The sequence below is a fragment of the Impatiens glandulifera genome, chromosome 4 (assembly GCF_907164915.1).
Source record: "Impatiens glandulifera chromosome 4, dImpGla2.1, whole genome shotgun sequence".
NCBI classification, from domain to species: Eukaryota; Viridiplantae; Streptophyta; class Magnoliopsida; order Ericales; family Balsaminaceae; genus Impatiens; species Impatiens glandulifera.
The window spans coordinates 27923562-27937176 of record NC_061865.1 but is presented as its reverse complement, the minus strand read 5'-3'; the positions used below and the strand labels follow the sequence as shown (position 1 = coordinate 27937176).

The 13615-nt window shown below is 32.2% G+C and overlaps 2 protein-coding genes across 2 annotated transcripts; both read right to left on the bottom strand.

Annotated features, from left to right (window-relative positions):
- Positions 1-6030: 6030 nt before the first annotated feature.
- On the bottom strand, positions 6031-7737 carry LOC124935025 (scarecrow-like protein 11). The gene has a single exon (XM_047475491.1). The coding sequence runs from the start codon at positions 7735-7737 to the stop codon at positions 6031-6033; it is 1707 nt and encodes a 568-aa protein (XP_047331447.1).
- Positions 7738-9908: 2171 nt separating this feature from the next.
- On the bottom strand, positions 9909-11362 carry LOC124936682 (uncharacterized protein C24B11.05-like). The gene is made up of 7 exons (XM_047477200.1): positions 11249-11362; positions 11108-11173; positions 10859-10994; positions 10678-10765; positions 10410-10604; positions 10257-10322; positions 9909-10173 (listed from the first exon to the last, which is right to left on the bottom strand). The coding sequence occupies exons 1-7, from the start codon at positions 11289-11291 to the stop codon at positions 10018-10020; spliced, it is 750 nt and encodes a 249-aa protein (XP_047333156.1). The 5' UTR covers positions 11292-11362; the 3' UTR covers positions 9909-10017.
- Between the last annotated feature and the right edge of the window lie 2253 nt (positions 11363-13615).

Genomic DNA, 13615 nt, shown 5'->3' with positions numbered 1-13615 from the left:
TGTTGTTTTGTGGCAGTCACCTGGGTGCATCCTTATCTGGTGGAACCCTGAGCGTAAATCGAGCTTGGAAAAGAACCTGGAGCCATGCAATTCTTCCATTAATTCTTCAATGACCTGGATAGGGAACTTATCCTTGATGGTTGCTAAGTTTAGCCGTCTATAATTAATACACATTCTCCAAGATAAGTCTTTCTTTCGGACCAGTACCACAGAGGCGGCAAAAGAGATGTGGCTTCTCCTTATGACTCCCCTGTCCAGCATATCGTTGACCAAATGTTCAATTTATGTCTTCTGCAGGGCAGGATACCGGTAAGGACGCAAGCATACAGCTTCCGTGCCTTCCTTTAGTGGGATGCGGTGATCATGTTCCCTAGATGGTTGTAAGTCCTCAAGTTGCTGGAATATTGGGCTGAAGTCATCTAGCATTTGCTGAAGATCTTCAGGAATATCTTTTAGCACCCTTGTATAGAGTGAGAAAAATTGTGCTTCGTTTTTACTTCTTATTTGGACCATGGCAGCGACATTGCCTTTCTTTAATAACTTCTCTAGGTGGTCACCCTTCATTAGGTTGATCTGTGTATGGGGTATGCCTTGCAAGACCGTGGTTATCCCTTCTTTTTCAAAAGAGAGGGTTAATTTTTCGAAGTCCCATTTTGAGGGCCTAGAGTAATCAGCCATTCAATTTTGAGCACAATATCGTACCCTGTCATGGTCAATACCTTCATGTTTGTTTGATAAAACTTACCTTCCATAGACCATTTCAGATCTTGGCAAAAGCTAGAGCATAGAATGTTAGAGCCGTCTGCAACTCGGACCGATAGCACTTGGGTGGGAAGTATGTCATGGCTAATTTTCTTCATTATCCTGCTATTAATGAAGTTATGAGTGTTGCCTGTATCAATTAGGATCACAACCGGCAGGTTCCCGATTTTGCTAAGAATCTGGAGTGTTTGGAAGTTTTTTGAACCGTTTAATGCATGTAGCGAGATGGCAAGTTCTTCCGCCGCGTCAAGCTGCAAAGGAGAATCATCAAGGTCTATCTCTGGAGCAGGTTCTTGGAGACTTGGGACGCCTTCTTGATCATTGGTCGAGACCATGAATAACTTTGATTTACACCTGTGGTTTGGTTGCCATTTTCATCGCAAATGTAGCATAGGCCCTTCTTTCTCTTTTCATCCATTGAGACCGGGTCTAATTGCTTAATATGACCCTGGTTTGCACTCGAAGAGGACCCATATAATGAGCTCGGTTTGATGTATGGTGTTTTGTTCGTGCTTTGCCAACTTGGTTTGACGTTGCACGGATGGGACAATAGTGGTGGTTCAGCGTTGTTCAAGTGCCCATTGCTCATTAGGGACCGGTACGTTGCTTCTTGTACCTTAGCCATGACCATGGCTTCGTTTAGAGAGTCGAGGAATCGCAACCTGATGTAGTTTGCAATCTCCTCTCTTAGACCGAACAAGTAGCAATCTTGACGTATTCCCTTGACATGCTGTAGAGTTTTTGAGAAATCAACATGTATTGCAAATTGTATTCGTGAACAGAACCAACATGTTTCAGATTCATTAATTGCCTCATTGAAGTATCATGTATAGAGGGCCCGAATTGCGTCATAAGGTCTCTCTTGAACACGTCCCAAGATAAGGCTTCCATATAGTTGCGGTTCTGGAGATAAGATCCATACCACATTCTTGCTTTGCCAGAAAAGTGAATGGGTGCAATTTCTAGTTTAGTGGCATCCCTAGTTTTGTCCACCCTGAAGAATTGCTCGGCGAATATTAGCCAGCCCTCCACATCGGACCCATCAAACCGGGGAAAGTCGACCTTGGTTAGACGGGTTGGAGGAACATAGTGTGTGTCACGATTTTGGCCAGGGTGTTGGGGCCTAAACGGGGAAGGACCGTGGCACGAATTATCATCGCAGGGTCTGTGGCGGGATTCTTGCACATTTCCAGATGTCCCGCTCTCAAAGGCTGCCATTCTTTCTTTATCCGCATCCAATCTTCGGTCTATAGCAGCTTGCATCGCATCTGTTTGTTGGGACAGATTTTCAATAAGGGCCTTAAGCGCATCCATTTCTGACTATTGGCGAGTTTCTACCATTCCGAGAATCGACCAACTCTGATACCAATATGTTAAGTTTGAAATTATAACTTAGCTTTCAGAGTTCTTGATATCAAGAATCGAGTTCTTGATTGTTGGGACCGAGTGTGAAATTTTATAATCAAGTGCAACGGAAATAATATGAGAAGAGAATTCGAGGTTAAAGAAAGAAGAAACAAAGATGAGAAGAGAATACTACTAGAATATACCTAGCAGTCCAAGATAGAGGTTCAGGACCAAGAGAATAATTAAGAGTAAGAACTTTCACAAAGCTTTCATTCATGCCCAAAAAGTGGGGTGGGCATCAGCATTTATAGCGGCTGAATTACCCAAGAGTAGTCGGTTACAATTCTGTTACAACAACTTTTAGGGACTTAGTCAACAATCAGTTTTGTGGGAATAGAAAAACAGAATTAAAATATTGTTATGCTATGAAAACAGAGTTCCCGACCGAGTCTCTAGCCCAAGTGTTCCATAGAACCATGGAGGGTGTTGTTTCTTATTCGTGGACCATAACAGGATCTTTATAAACTGTGTAAGGAATATTTTCTCTTCAATTCAACGTTTGCACTTTCAATTTTCAATAAATCTATTTTTTTCTTCATTTTGGAATGATTTGTTTGTCTGATGGTTAAATTGTGAGATTGATTGCATATTAGTCAACTTAAAGTAGATTATAACTTTATGTTTTTACCAAAATCAACCCAAAAATTACTTAAAGGGCTTTAATTTGTTAAAATCATGTTCTTGTCCTCTTGTTCGAGGACAATGGCTCAAAAGAGCTTGTGTAATGTTGTATATTAAATGATTTATGAGTTTACATCTCCTAAAACATCATTTATATAAAATAAAAATTATAAAAAAATTATTCAAATGATTTCTATGATTTTCTTTGATTATATTTAATGATTGATGTTATGGATGTACTTTCGATTATGAATTATTGTTCAAAGAAAAATTGATTTTAGATCGTTTTTGTGCGTTCTTGTTGTATTGGGTATTTTAGGTTTAGGTCATCCTATCGGTCGTGATTTGGTTTTTGATCGAGGGTTGGAACCTCCAGCATGATTTCCGACCAAGGATCACCCAAAGCCAGAAAAATTGAGAATTTTAGACATGGCAACCTGGTATCTAACCGAGTTTTATAGCCATCAGAATCAGCCATCAGACTGAGAAAAATTAACCGTAGTCTAACCAACGACCAGAAAAATGACCCAGCAACTGAGAAACTACGCATCCAATCGTGTTTTCCACGCTACGACCGAAAAAACTTAGCCTCTAACCGAGATTTTTAGCCGCACCTAACATCTGACCGCATTTCCTAACGCTCGACTGTGTTTTCAAGCCATGGTCTAGTATTCGACTAAGAAAACCAGCCATTTCTTATTTTTTGATCGATAACATCATACAAACGGTCAACAACAAGGCCAATGATCGAGAATTGCTTGGCCGATTTTCTAACTTGCCTGAACCCGGTCCAGACCGGTCTGGCCGGTCCGGTATAGCCCTCGGGCCTTGATTGTTTGCCTTCTTTGTGGAATTTTATTTGTTTTTGTGTGTTTCATTACTTCAATTATTTTCTAAAAATATAAAACACTTACAAAAATTATTTTCTAACAAAATAAAATAAAATAAAATTCAATAATGGCTTGTTTTTGTTAAAAACTTATTTTTTTTTATCAACTTTATAGAGTAATAATTTTTAAATCGTTTTTTCTAAAATAATGAAATCAATATATTTATGATAACACATATTTCCAATCCAGATATCAATTTTCATATTTTTCTGAGTACTTTAATTTTTTCAATTTTTATAAAATGACTTTATAAATGTTTTTAGAAATGTTAAGATTTTTGTATAATGCATGTTTATATATATTATGTTTATATAACATTTTTTTCAAAATTTTATATATTTGTTCATTTAAATTTATTCTTTTATTATTTATTTTATGTTTGTCGCATCTATTTATATATATTGTTTGTCACAATCATCACACAAATTACAAAAATGTGGGCAATTATCATTAGCACTAAGATTAACATGGTATGGTATGACAATTTAAACAAAAGTTTAAAATCCATAAAAGTAAGGCGTAAAAATAACATTTTCTAAACAAGTTAGAAATATTATCTACGATTCTTATTCTTGGTGTTCATACAACAAACGTTATATTTTCTTAATTTTGTGAGAAAAATTAAGTGACGACTCTTTATTGTGAGATCTATTTTTTTAAAACGATTTTTTTTAAATAGACATATGTCTACCTACTATATTATTTTTAATATCATTGAGATTCGACGAAAATATAAATTATGGTGTTGACTGATTTATTTTATGAATTTTGATTTTTTTAAAAGAATAAAGTTTGTCTTCAACAACGAATAAACAACTAAGATATCAATATTTTATTTTAAAGAACATAAAAGTATGAAATGAGAATTTAATTATATATACAATAAATGTAAAATAAAAGTTAAAAAATAACCTATTATAAGTATTTTATTTTAAAATTTAAAATAAATCAACAAATTATTTAAATATAATAAATTCTATTACAAATAATATTAATTTAATGATTTCAATTATTCTTAATAAACTTAAAAAAGTTTTTACATTAATTTTAAAAATCTAATAATACAAAAACGTGTTACTTAAAAAAAACAAAAAGTCTTGAGAAGGCAACCAATTTGGTATAGAAAACAATTAGTCTAAGAATGTCACTTGTGTAATAGATAAATAAAAAAAAATTCTCGAACATGGCTAATGTTCGGGACAAAAATCTCTCGAACATTGCTATGTTTGGAAAAAAATCTTCAAAATATTGTCATGTTCGGGATAAAAATCCTAAGACCATGATCATGTTCGTAACAAAAATCTCCCGAACATAGTTATTTTCTTGAAATTTTTTTTATCTCTCCTTCATATGCCAATTTTTGGGACAAAATCTCTCAAAAATGACCATTTCCCGAAAAAAAATTAATGAATAATTTTTTTACGGAACACATTAGATATGAATTCGTAGTCTTTCTTTTGTTATAACTTCTCTCCTAAATCATTTCTCAAAAAATTAAATATATTAATATGATTTTTTTAATTTAAAAAGAAATTTTTTAAAGAGGAATGATAGAGAGCGCGACTCTGAGACAGCGACTCGGAGCGCGATGGTCTACGTGGCCCGACAAGTGGAATTAATAAATAAATAAAAATATGATAATAATTAAAACACGATTGTAGAATATTCTCTCTCCTCTTATTAATTAATTTCTCTCCTCTTATTAAATAATTTTTCTCTCTTATCTCATTTATCCATATTCTCACGATTATTATTTTACTCATTTAACAGTTAAAATAACTCAATAATTTACAACAAACTCTCACATTGAATATTTTAACAATATGTTTAAATAAATTCTAAACCCTAAATCTTAAACCCTAAACTTTAAATCCTAAACCATAAACTCTAAACCCTAAATCCTAAATATTAAATCCTAAATCCTAAATATTAAACCCTAAATCTTAAACCCTAAATTCTAAACCCTAATTAATATTAGGGATTAATTGAATTATAAATTTATCTCTTTTATTTTTATTTTATTTTTATGACTTTTCAATTCATTTATTTATCAAATATTTTTTATTGTCTCTTTTTTCTTTTTTTTTTTTTATTATTTTATATGATAAAAATTATTTAATAAGAAGAGAGAGAAAATAATTAATAATAGAAGAGAGAAAATAATTAATAATAGGAGAGAGAATATTTTACCTGTCAACCCACGTAGGCATCGCTCTCTCAGTCGCTGTCTCAAGTCGCGCTCTCTATCATTTTTCTTTTTTAAAATAAGTTAAATATTCCAGTTTGTTCGTTAAGAAAAACGAATTTAGAATCTATGGAGGTGCCAATTGCAGAAGATGAAGATTTCATGCTAAGCAGGTTTCCATGAAGAAATGGCGCACAAGGCTCTCCCCTTCCAACCTTGTAACATCCATTCATTTGCCGCCTCCACAAAGAAATCCTTGTGATAACGTGACTTAACAATGGCTTTTTGCTTCTTCACCATTTCTTCATTCAACGGAACCTGCCTGAATCCAGCTCTAACCGTCCGAACGTGCCACTGTTTGTACGTTTCAGGTCTCTCCTTCCTCTCTTCTCCTTCGCAAGCTACGGTATTAAGAATCTCTTCGCCCAATATTCCCCTCTCAAACACCATCCTCTCCTCATTGTCTCTTGGCAGGACTGTATCGAACATGTCGAACATCGTCGAGAAGTGGAATAGAGCCTCGCGAAACCGCGAATCGAAGAATGGAGAATTCAGATTCCCATTCACGATTCCGTGAATAAATATCTCTGGATTTATCCTCCTGATTAACTTCAATACTGCATCCCTTGGACTATCCTCCAAAATGCTTTCATCAAGTAAGTACATCGAATGGAACAAACAGTATACCACCACGATTTCATCTTCTCTGATTTTTAGATCTGAAACGGTTATCTTCTCCCAATTCGCAGCAACGGAGTCGTATTCGAACTCAACACCAAATTTCTCACAGTAGCTTTGTAACCGCCTTCCAGTCTCATCGATCTTTGCAGTCGGTCGAAAGCCAGCTTGAGGAAAGTCTATCCCCGTGACTCGAAGCTTTGGAGGACGACCGCCATCATCATCATCACCGTCTCTTGTTGATAGACGCTGAATAAGGGGAATCAATTGAAAGCCAGGTACGATTCCAAAATGAATAACATGAAGCTTACTTCTTCTTTTACGAGCTATATCCATGATCAAACCAGTCGCTAGGGCATATATAGTATTCGTGAAAGGAATTACCGAGAGATACATCTTGCAAGCTTTTAGCAGAGTAGTATCCCTTAATGTCTTATGATACATCCCAACACCATCTTTAAACAATGGTGAACCATAACGCACCAAACGTGCTTCAATTCCATCTGCAAAATAATATGCTAACCTCTGTGATCCATCGCCAATTGGAGATGAACGCTGCCTTATCTGCTCAAGAAGTATACTTGCAGTTTTCTGATCATTGTTAGCTAGGGTTTGCATGCATTGTATCAACAAATTTCTCATGCCAACTGCCTCCCTTTTGTGCACCCCCTTTTGGCCATGTTGTATTGTTTTTGAATGAGTTGACTCTTTACTTCTCTCGTCTTCTATAGACAGAACCAAAACCTTATCAAACATCTCGATTAACACGGGCTCTTCCTCATCGGTGTGGATTGTCAGTCGATGTTTGTTAAGCCTCCCATTATCATCATCCTCTTGATGAAGATGTTTTCTTCCTATCACCGATATTTGGTTCTTCTCGCGATCAAATTCAACCTCGAATACATTTTCTGAGCTGCTACAAGTTTCTTGATTAAGAATCTCGTAGAAGGATTTTTCCTCTTGTTCAAGAGTGGGGTGTTTGATCTTGATGTTCATTTCATCATCATCATCTTCGTCATCTTTCATTAAAACCTGGTTTATGTAATTCAGAACAGCACTGCAGTAGCCATGCCCTTCTTCTGTGAATCCCTTTGGATGAAAAGAGTCAACAAAGTTGGATGATTCCGGAACTGGAGAAGTAGGATCGGGTATGTAATCGTATGGACTATCTTGAATATGAAATAGTTCGCCCATATCATGATTATTACTATTACTGGATATATATGCATAATTATTTGAGCCATAGTTTCTTCCCCACATGGATGAATCTGTGAATAATCTTTCAGAAAGAATTAATTATATCTGCAACTACTTCTCAAAAAGAAAGGAGAAAACAGAAATCACAATACCTGAATCTGTGAATAAGCTTTCAGAGAGAATTAATTATAATATCTGCAACTACTTCTCAAAAAGAAAGGAGAAAACAGAATTCACGATACCTGTTGCTGCTCTTTGAGAGAATTTTGCTTAGAAACCCCGCAGTTTTCTTCCACACCTGGATTTGAAGAAACCTCACTAGACATGGGAGGTTGTTTAGGAGAAAGTTAAGTTTATTTGGATTATTTAGTTGGAATCTTTTGATTAGTTTATAAACTAGTAGAGAAAAGAAAGGTAGTTAGTTATATAGTTTAATATAATTTGACTAAATCTCAAATAATATGTTCTAAACAAGAACATATACAAGTTGCTCATTTTGGCCAATATATTATATGTATGACTTCCATCATTTGAGAGGGATTGGGGAGATATAGGCCAGTCAATATGTGTTTTTTTCTACACATACATTTTTCTCCTTTTTATTATGATACATATCAGTATCACTTTTGAATTCTACCTAAGAAGAGTGGTTAGGAATAGGTCATTAATCATCATTGACATTGGTCATTAGGGAATCTCACTTTACCAAAGATATTATAATAACAATTTTATTTATATTATAAAATATTTTAATTAAATATTCACATTACTTATCCATTCGATTTGTATCATTAATCATTATGACAAATTGAATTTTTTTTTTTCAACTAGGGTTTATTATCTGAAGTAGACTAGAACGACACTTACATAACAATTTTAATGGGAATTGAACCGAGACTTAAAGTCTCTCAGACTAAGACAATACTCTTTACACTTGAGAATTTTACTCGGTGCGAATGGTGGGGTGGTATGTGACCATATAGCTATGAATTCTTATTTACGTGCATTAGAAAAAAACTCATCATAATAGGCGAGTTGTTAACCAAAGAAAGAGGAGAATGAAAAGAAATCTGACATAAATTATTGGTGACACAAAAACTTGGGTGAATCAGATTATGCTTGGAGAAGAATGAAAAAAGGGGAGGAAGAATCGACAAAAATCAAGTACAAAATGGATTTAGGAGATTGTCCCTGATCAACCCAACCTGGATCAGCGACACTATTCGTGTGGAATTGTCAAGAACTTGGTCCGGACTTGTCGATTAAATAGTTCAAGGATATTTGCTCGAAGTTTAAATTTTGATAGCTATGAAAGCTTTGGATTTTTATGGTGTCTTCAACATTAAGGCACGAGGGCCTAATGGATTTTTGGGTCAATTTTATCAAAAGTTTGAGTAATATTCAAGAAGTTTTTGAGACTGATTGGTTTACCTATAACTCAATAAGACAAATTTGTCTTGTTCCAAAATTTCAGCCAATTTCATTATGATTATGATTTGTGTGAAACTGTGGAATATAATGTCTTTTGATCAATGGTTCCTCTTGTTGATGATTCTCTATTTTTGTCAAGGCAAGTAATTCTAATTGTTTGGCTTTGAAGAGATTATCCAACAATTCTACTATGCAACGCAAATATACTATCATTATCAAGGCAACTAAATCTACTATTTTGTTAAGAAAATATACCCCGCTTGCTTGTCGAGAATTGGTGACTGGTATTCTGAATATGCCTAGGATTGACGGTTTTGGTTGCCTTTGTTGGTGTGCCTTAATCTTTCATGACATTCCCCTCTTTTACCTTTTTACCAAGAGAGTGTACCCTTCTTAATACTTCAATAATATTTGGAACTACAACTAAAATTTCGCATTCAATAACTTACATGTGCCAATTTATTGGTATTATGTGGAGAATTTATAAGTTGAGAAACAAAAGGATTGTTAATTTATTACCAATAGTCACATTATAATTACATTTGAGATAATGATAAAATAAAAAAGTAAAAATAATTTTATTTGTGTTAGATTTACTTGTGTGTTACATAATTTGTTTTTATTTTTCATGTCCTTTTGGTCAAATGAACTATTTTTTTCTTTATACCACAACGGCTGACTTATTTGAAATTAGATCTCCCCTATAAACACCCCCAATAGACTAAGATAAGAAATTGACAATAACATAACATTAATAGACCATTTATTTATTAGATTTGAAGTAAAAACTGAGCAAATTGACACGATAAAATTATTGAATAAATAAAGGAAACGGGTGTCTCGATCTTAAGCCCTGACATATGTTTCAATCCCGACTTTTCCTTTTCGTGAGTAAGACACATTTTTATCGCCATCTTCCCATAGCTCGGGCAATGCTTCCCTCATATTATGTATGCTCTCGAGCGCAAGATCAACTCCAGCTTCTCGGTGAGCAGATCCCACCTAAATCAATATTCAAACTTAATTAATTAAAGATGGAAAATAAAATTATCATTAGTTGTTCCATATTTATATTCTGGCATTACCCAAACAGTGTGGAGTCTCATTCTTTTGGCAGTCTGTAAATTGCGGATGCTATCGTCGAAGAATAACTGAAAACAATACAACAAGTTAGTTAAGCCATGTTGGAAGAATTATTACAACCACAACTATATATTGGCTTATAGATATATATATACCGTTTTGTGAGGGATGTTGATTTTGGCTTTTATGAAAGCTTGTTTGAATGCATCATCACTTGGCTTACAGAGAATGAATGGAGAAGTGGTCTGATTATTTAGGGTCTCAAAGCATATCATATCATCAAAGCAACCTTCTAAACCAAGTTTATTAATAATCATATTAACATGGTCTCTGTTTGCATTAGAGAATACCTGCGCGTGCAGAGAGTCATAAGTTAGTCACTAAATTAAAAGAAGAAAGAAGAAAGAAGAAGAAGAAACTTACAACTTTGCGAATAGGGAGGCTTTGAAGAATGGATTTGAGTGCTGGATCCGGTTTTAGAATCTCGTAAGGCAATCTTCCATGAACAAATCTACAAAAAAAACACATGTGTATGCATTAATTTCCTTCCACTACTTACTAATTAACTAATAATGAAGTATCTTTGCAATTGGTAAGTAAGTACCTGTGAAAATGATCATAATCAAAATCATAGCCAGTAGCCTTGAGACCAGCCATTGTTGTTCCATACTCTTTGTATAGGCTAACACAGAGTTGAGGAGCTTTGTGTTCATCAACACCAAGGTTTTTGGTCATAAACTCTAAATAATTATATATAATAATTATTATTATTATAAGAAGAAATGGATGATATTAATTAATTAAGAGGAGGAAGGAGGAAGGAGGGAGGTTTAATTAAGTGTTAATTACGTACCGATTATGTTGTTAGTGCATTGGCTTGATAAACCTGAACTGTTGGGATAAACTGTGTCGTCTATATCTGCAAATATGTATATATGTTAGATAAGAAATAGAAAGTGCAAATAAATAATGCAGTAAGTATATATATATATACCAAATAGAAGACAGTCGTATTTTGATCCTTGATGGTCGTCCATATTTGATGTATGTTTTGAAGTTGAGATCGAATCTAGAAGATAATATAATAGAGACTTGAGAGTGAGATGGAAAGAAATGGTTGAACACATAATAAGAAATCAAGAAATAGGTTATGAATCCATGATGATCTATCTATCTAGTATGAAAACGTTGAATGAAAAGAAGAAGATTGCATTTGCATTATTACCTGTTTGTTCCTGTTGTAAATGCGAACGAAAAAGAAAGAAGTATATGAGAAGAGAGAGGGAGCGGTTACGATAATGAATGAGTGGAATGGAATGGAATGAAGAAGATGAAAGAAGGAATGAAGGAAGAAGAAAGAGAGTCGCTTAAATAGCGAGTGAGATTGAAAGGGATGTGACTTTGGAGGAAGCAACCAAACAACGTAAAGATATAAACCCTTTCTTTTTTCTTTTTCAATTCGCCTTTTTTTGATCGTTAAGTTACGCGTGGAAGTCGCCGGTGGTGGTTGGTTGGCGTCTTAAATAATTACTTATAAAAACAAAATTATAACTTATTTAAATAATTGAACTTATGAAATTGATTTTGTAATAGTATTTTTTTTATTATTATTTATAATTAATTTTATATTTAATTGTATATAATATTCTTTTATTAAGTAAATTCTTACCATTTCAACTCTAGATTTTATAAATTTTTAATTTCAACTGACTTATGCAGATTGTATGTATCTTTTAGATAGAGATATGTACCACATGTTTATAAATTAATTTAAAACTATTAAAACACCAACAAACTAACAATTTTAAACAAAACAAAAAATATTAATTAAACAAACACAAAATTAAAATCATAAAAAAGAAAAAATCATACATCATACTTTTGATTAATAATTTTAATTCATTAGCTAACTCAAATGTTAATTGTATGAGATATCATGTGATTAAAAATCACGATTTCTACTTAATATGCCTAATTACTAAATTCAAAGAAGAATATTTTTAATATATGATATTATTAGTTTTATTATTTAAATAAATTATAATATATATTTTTATACTGAACTCTTTATTGAGTATATATTTTCAAATAAGTCGGTGCCAGCTGTTCAGAGATGACTATTTAAAAATATTACAATGCAAAGCAATTAATGGTGATCTAACTTTGGGATATGGTATGATAAGAATAATAAGAATTTTTTATTATCAGATTATTTGATATTTTAACCAATTCATTATCATTTAACTATTACTTTTGTCTATACGTATTTAATTTGTTTTAATAAATAACAGAAAAAATATCAAATTAGATTAGGGTACTTTATTGGACTAATTAGAATTTTAAATATTTTTTTTTACAAATTTTATCATATCTATAACTCCTTATTATTAAATTTATACAAGAATTTGTCTTAATAGTTTCAAACACTCTTAATTTATTATCTACATAATATTTATAAATAAATAAAGAATTTATTATCACTAATTTAATTACCTAATAGAATATATAGTCAAAACATTTAATTCAAGATAATCGAATTTTTAAAAAAAATAATCATTTATATTAAAAATAATAAAAATCAAACAAATAAAAATTCAGATAAATTGTGAGGTTAAAATAAATGTACAAAATCCCAATTATTCTCAACATACCTAAGTCTTCAAAAGCCATTATTATTATTATTATTATTATTATTATTATTATTATTATTATTGTTATTGTTATGTTCATCTTCCTTTTAAAAATAAAATAAAATAATATAAAATAGAAGTCTATATTGAACGGCATTATAAAAGTCACGATTATTGGTAAAAGTATACATTTTATGTTGAAAGATATAAAGTGATTAAATAAAAATAATATATATGAGCAAATGGGAAAAGGGAAAAAGGATATGTTATAGGTCAAAGTCCAATTAATTAATTAATTAATTATACAGATTGTTCTCTAGAACGTGCATTGCATTATTCAGTAACACGTGTCTCGACACTTTTATTTTACTCAATTAATAAATCAATTTAAATAATTGATTTATATTTTTGCTGATAAAATTTGTTTTTATTTATTAGAATGTAATATTGCAATAATAATAATAAGGTGAGAATGAGTTTTTTCTTATTTTTAGAAAATACAGTTTTATTTTACTCAATTAATAAATCAATTTAAATAATTGATTTATATTTTTTCTGATAAAATTTATTTTTATTTATTAGAGTGTAATATTATGGTAATAAGATGATAATCAGTTTTTTCTTATTTTTAAAAAATTTTAATTTAATTTGACTTGTTTGATAAAGATTATTTGTATAATATGAAAATGAGAAAGGATAGAAAAATAATTTGGGAAGGAGAATAATATGAC

Bases quoted from the DNA above. Each gene is read 5' to 3' on its own strand.
- LOC124935025 (XM_047475491.1), bottom strand. From the start codon at position 7,737: ATGGGCGAACTATTTCATATTCAAGATAGTCCATACGATTACATACCC.
- LOC124936682 (XM_047477200.1), bottom strand. From the start codon at position 11,291: ATGGACGACCATCAAGGATCAAAATACGACTGTCTTCTATTTG. The intron at 10,995-11,107 runs GTACGTAATTAA...ATAATTATTTAG, and splicing joins ATGCACTAACAACATAATCG to AGTTTATGACCAAAAACCTT. The intron at 10,323-10,409 runs GTATATATATAT...TATTGTTTTCAG, and splicing joins TCAACATCCCTCACAAAACG to TTATTCTTCGACGATAGCAT.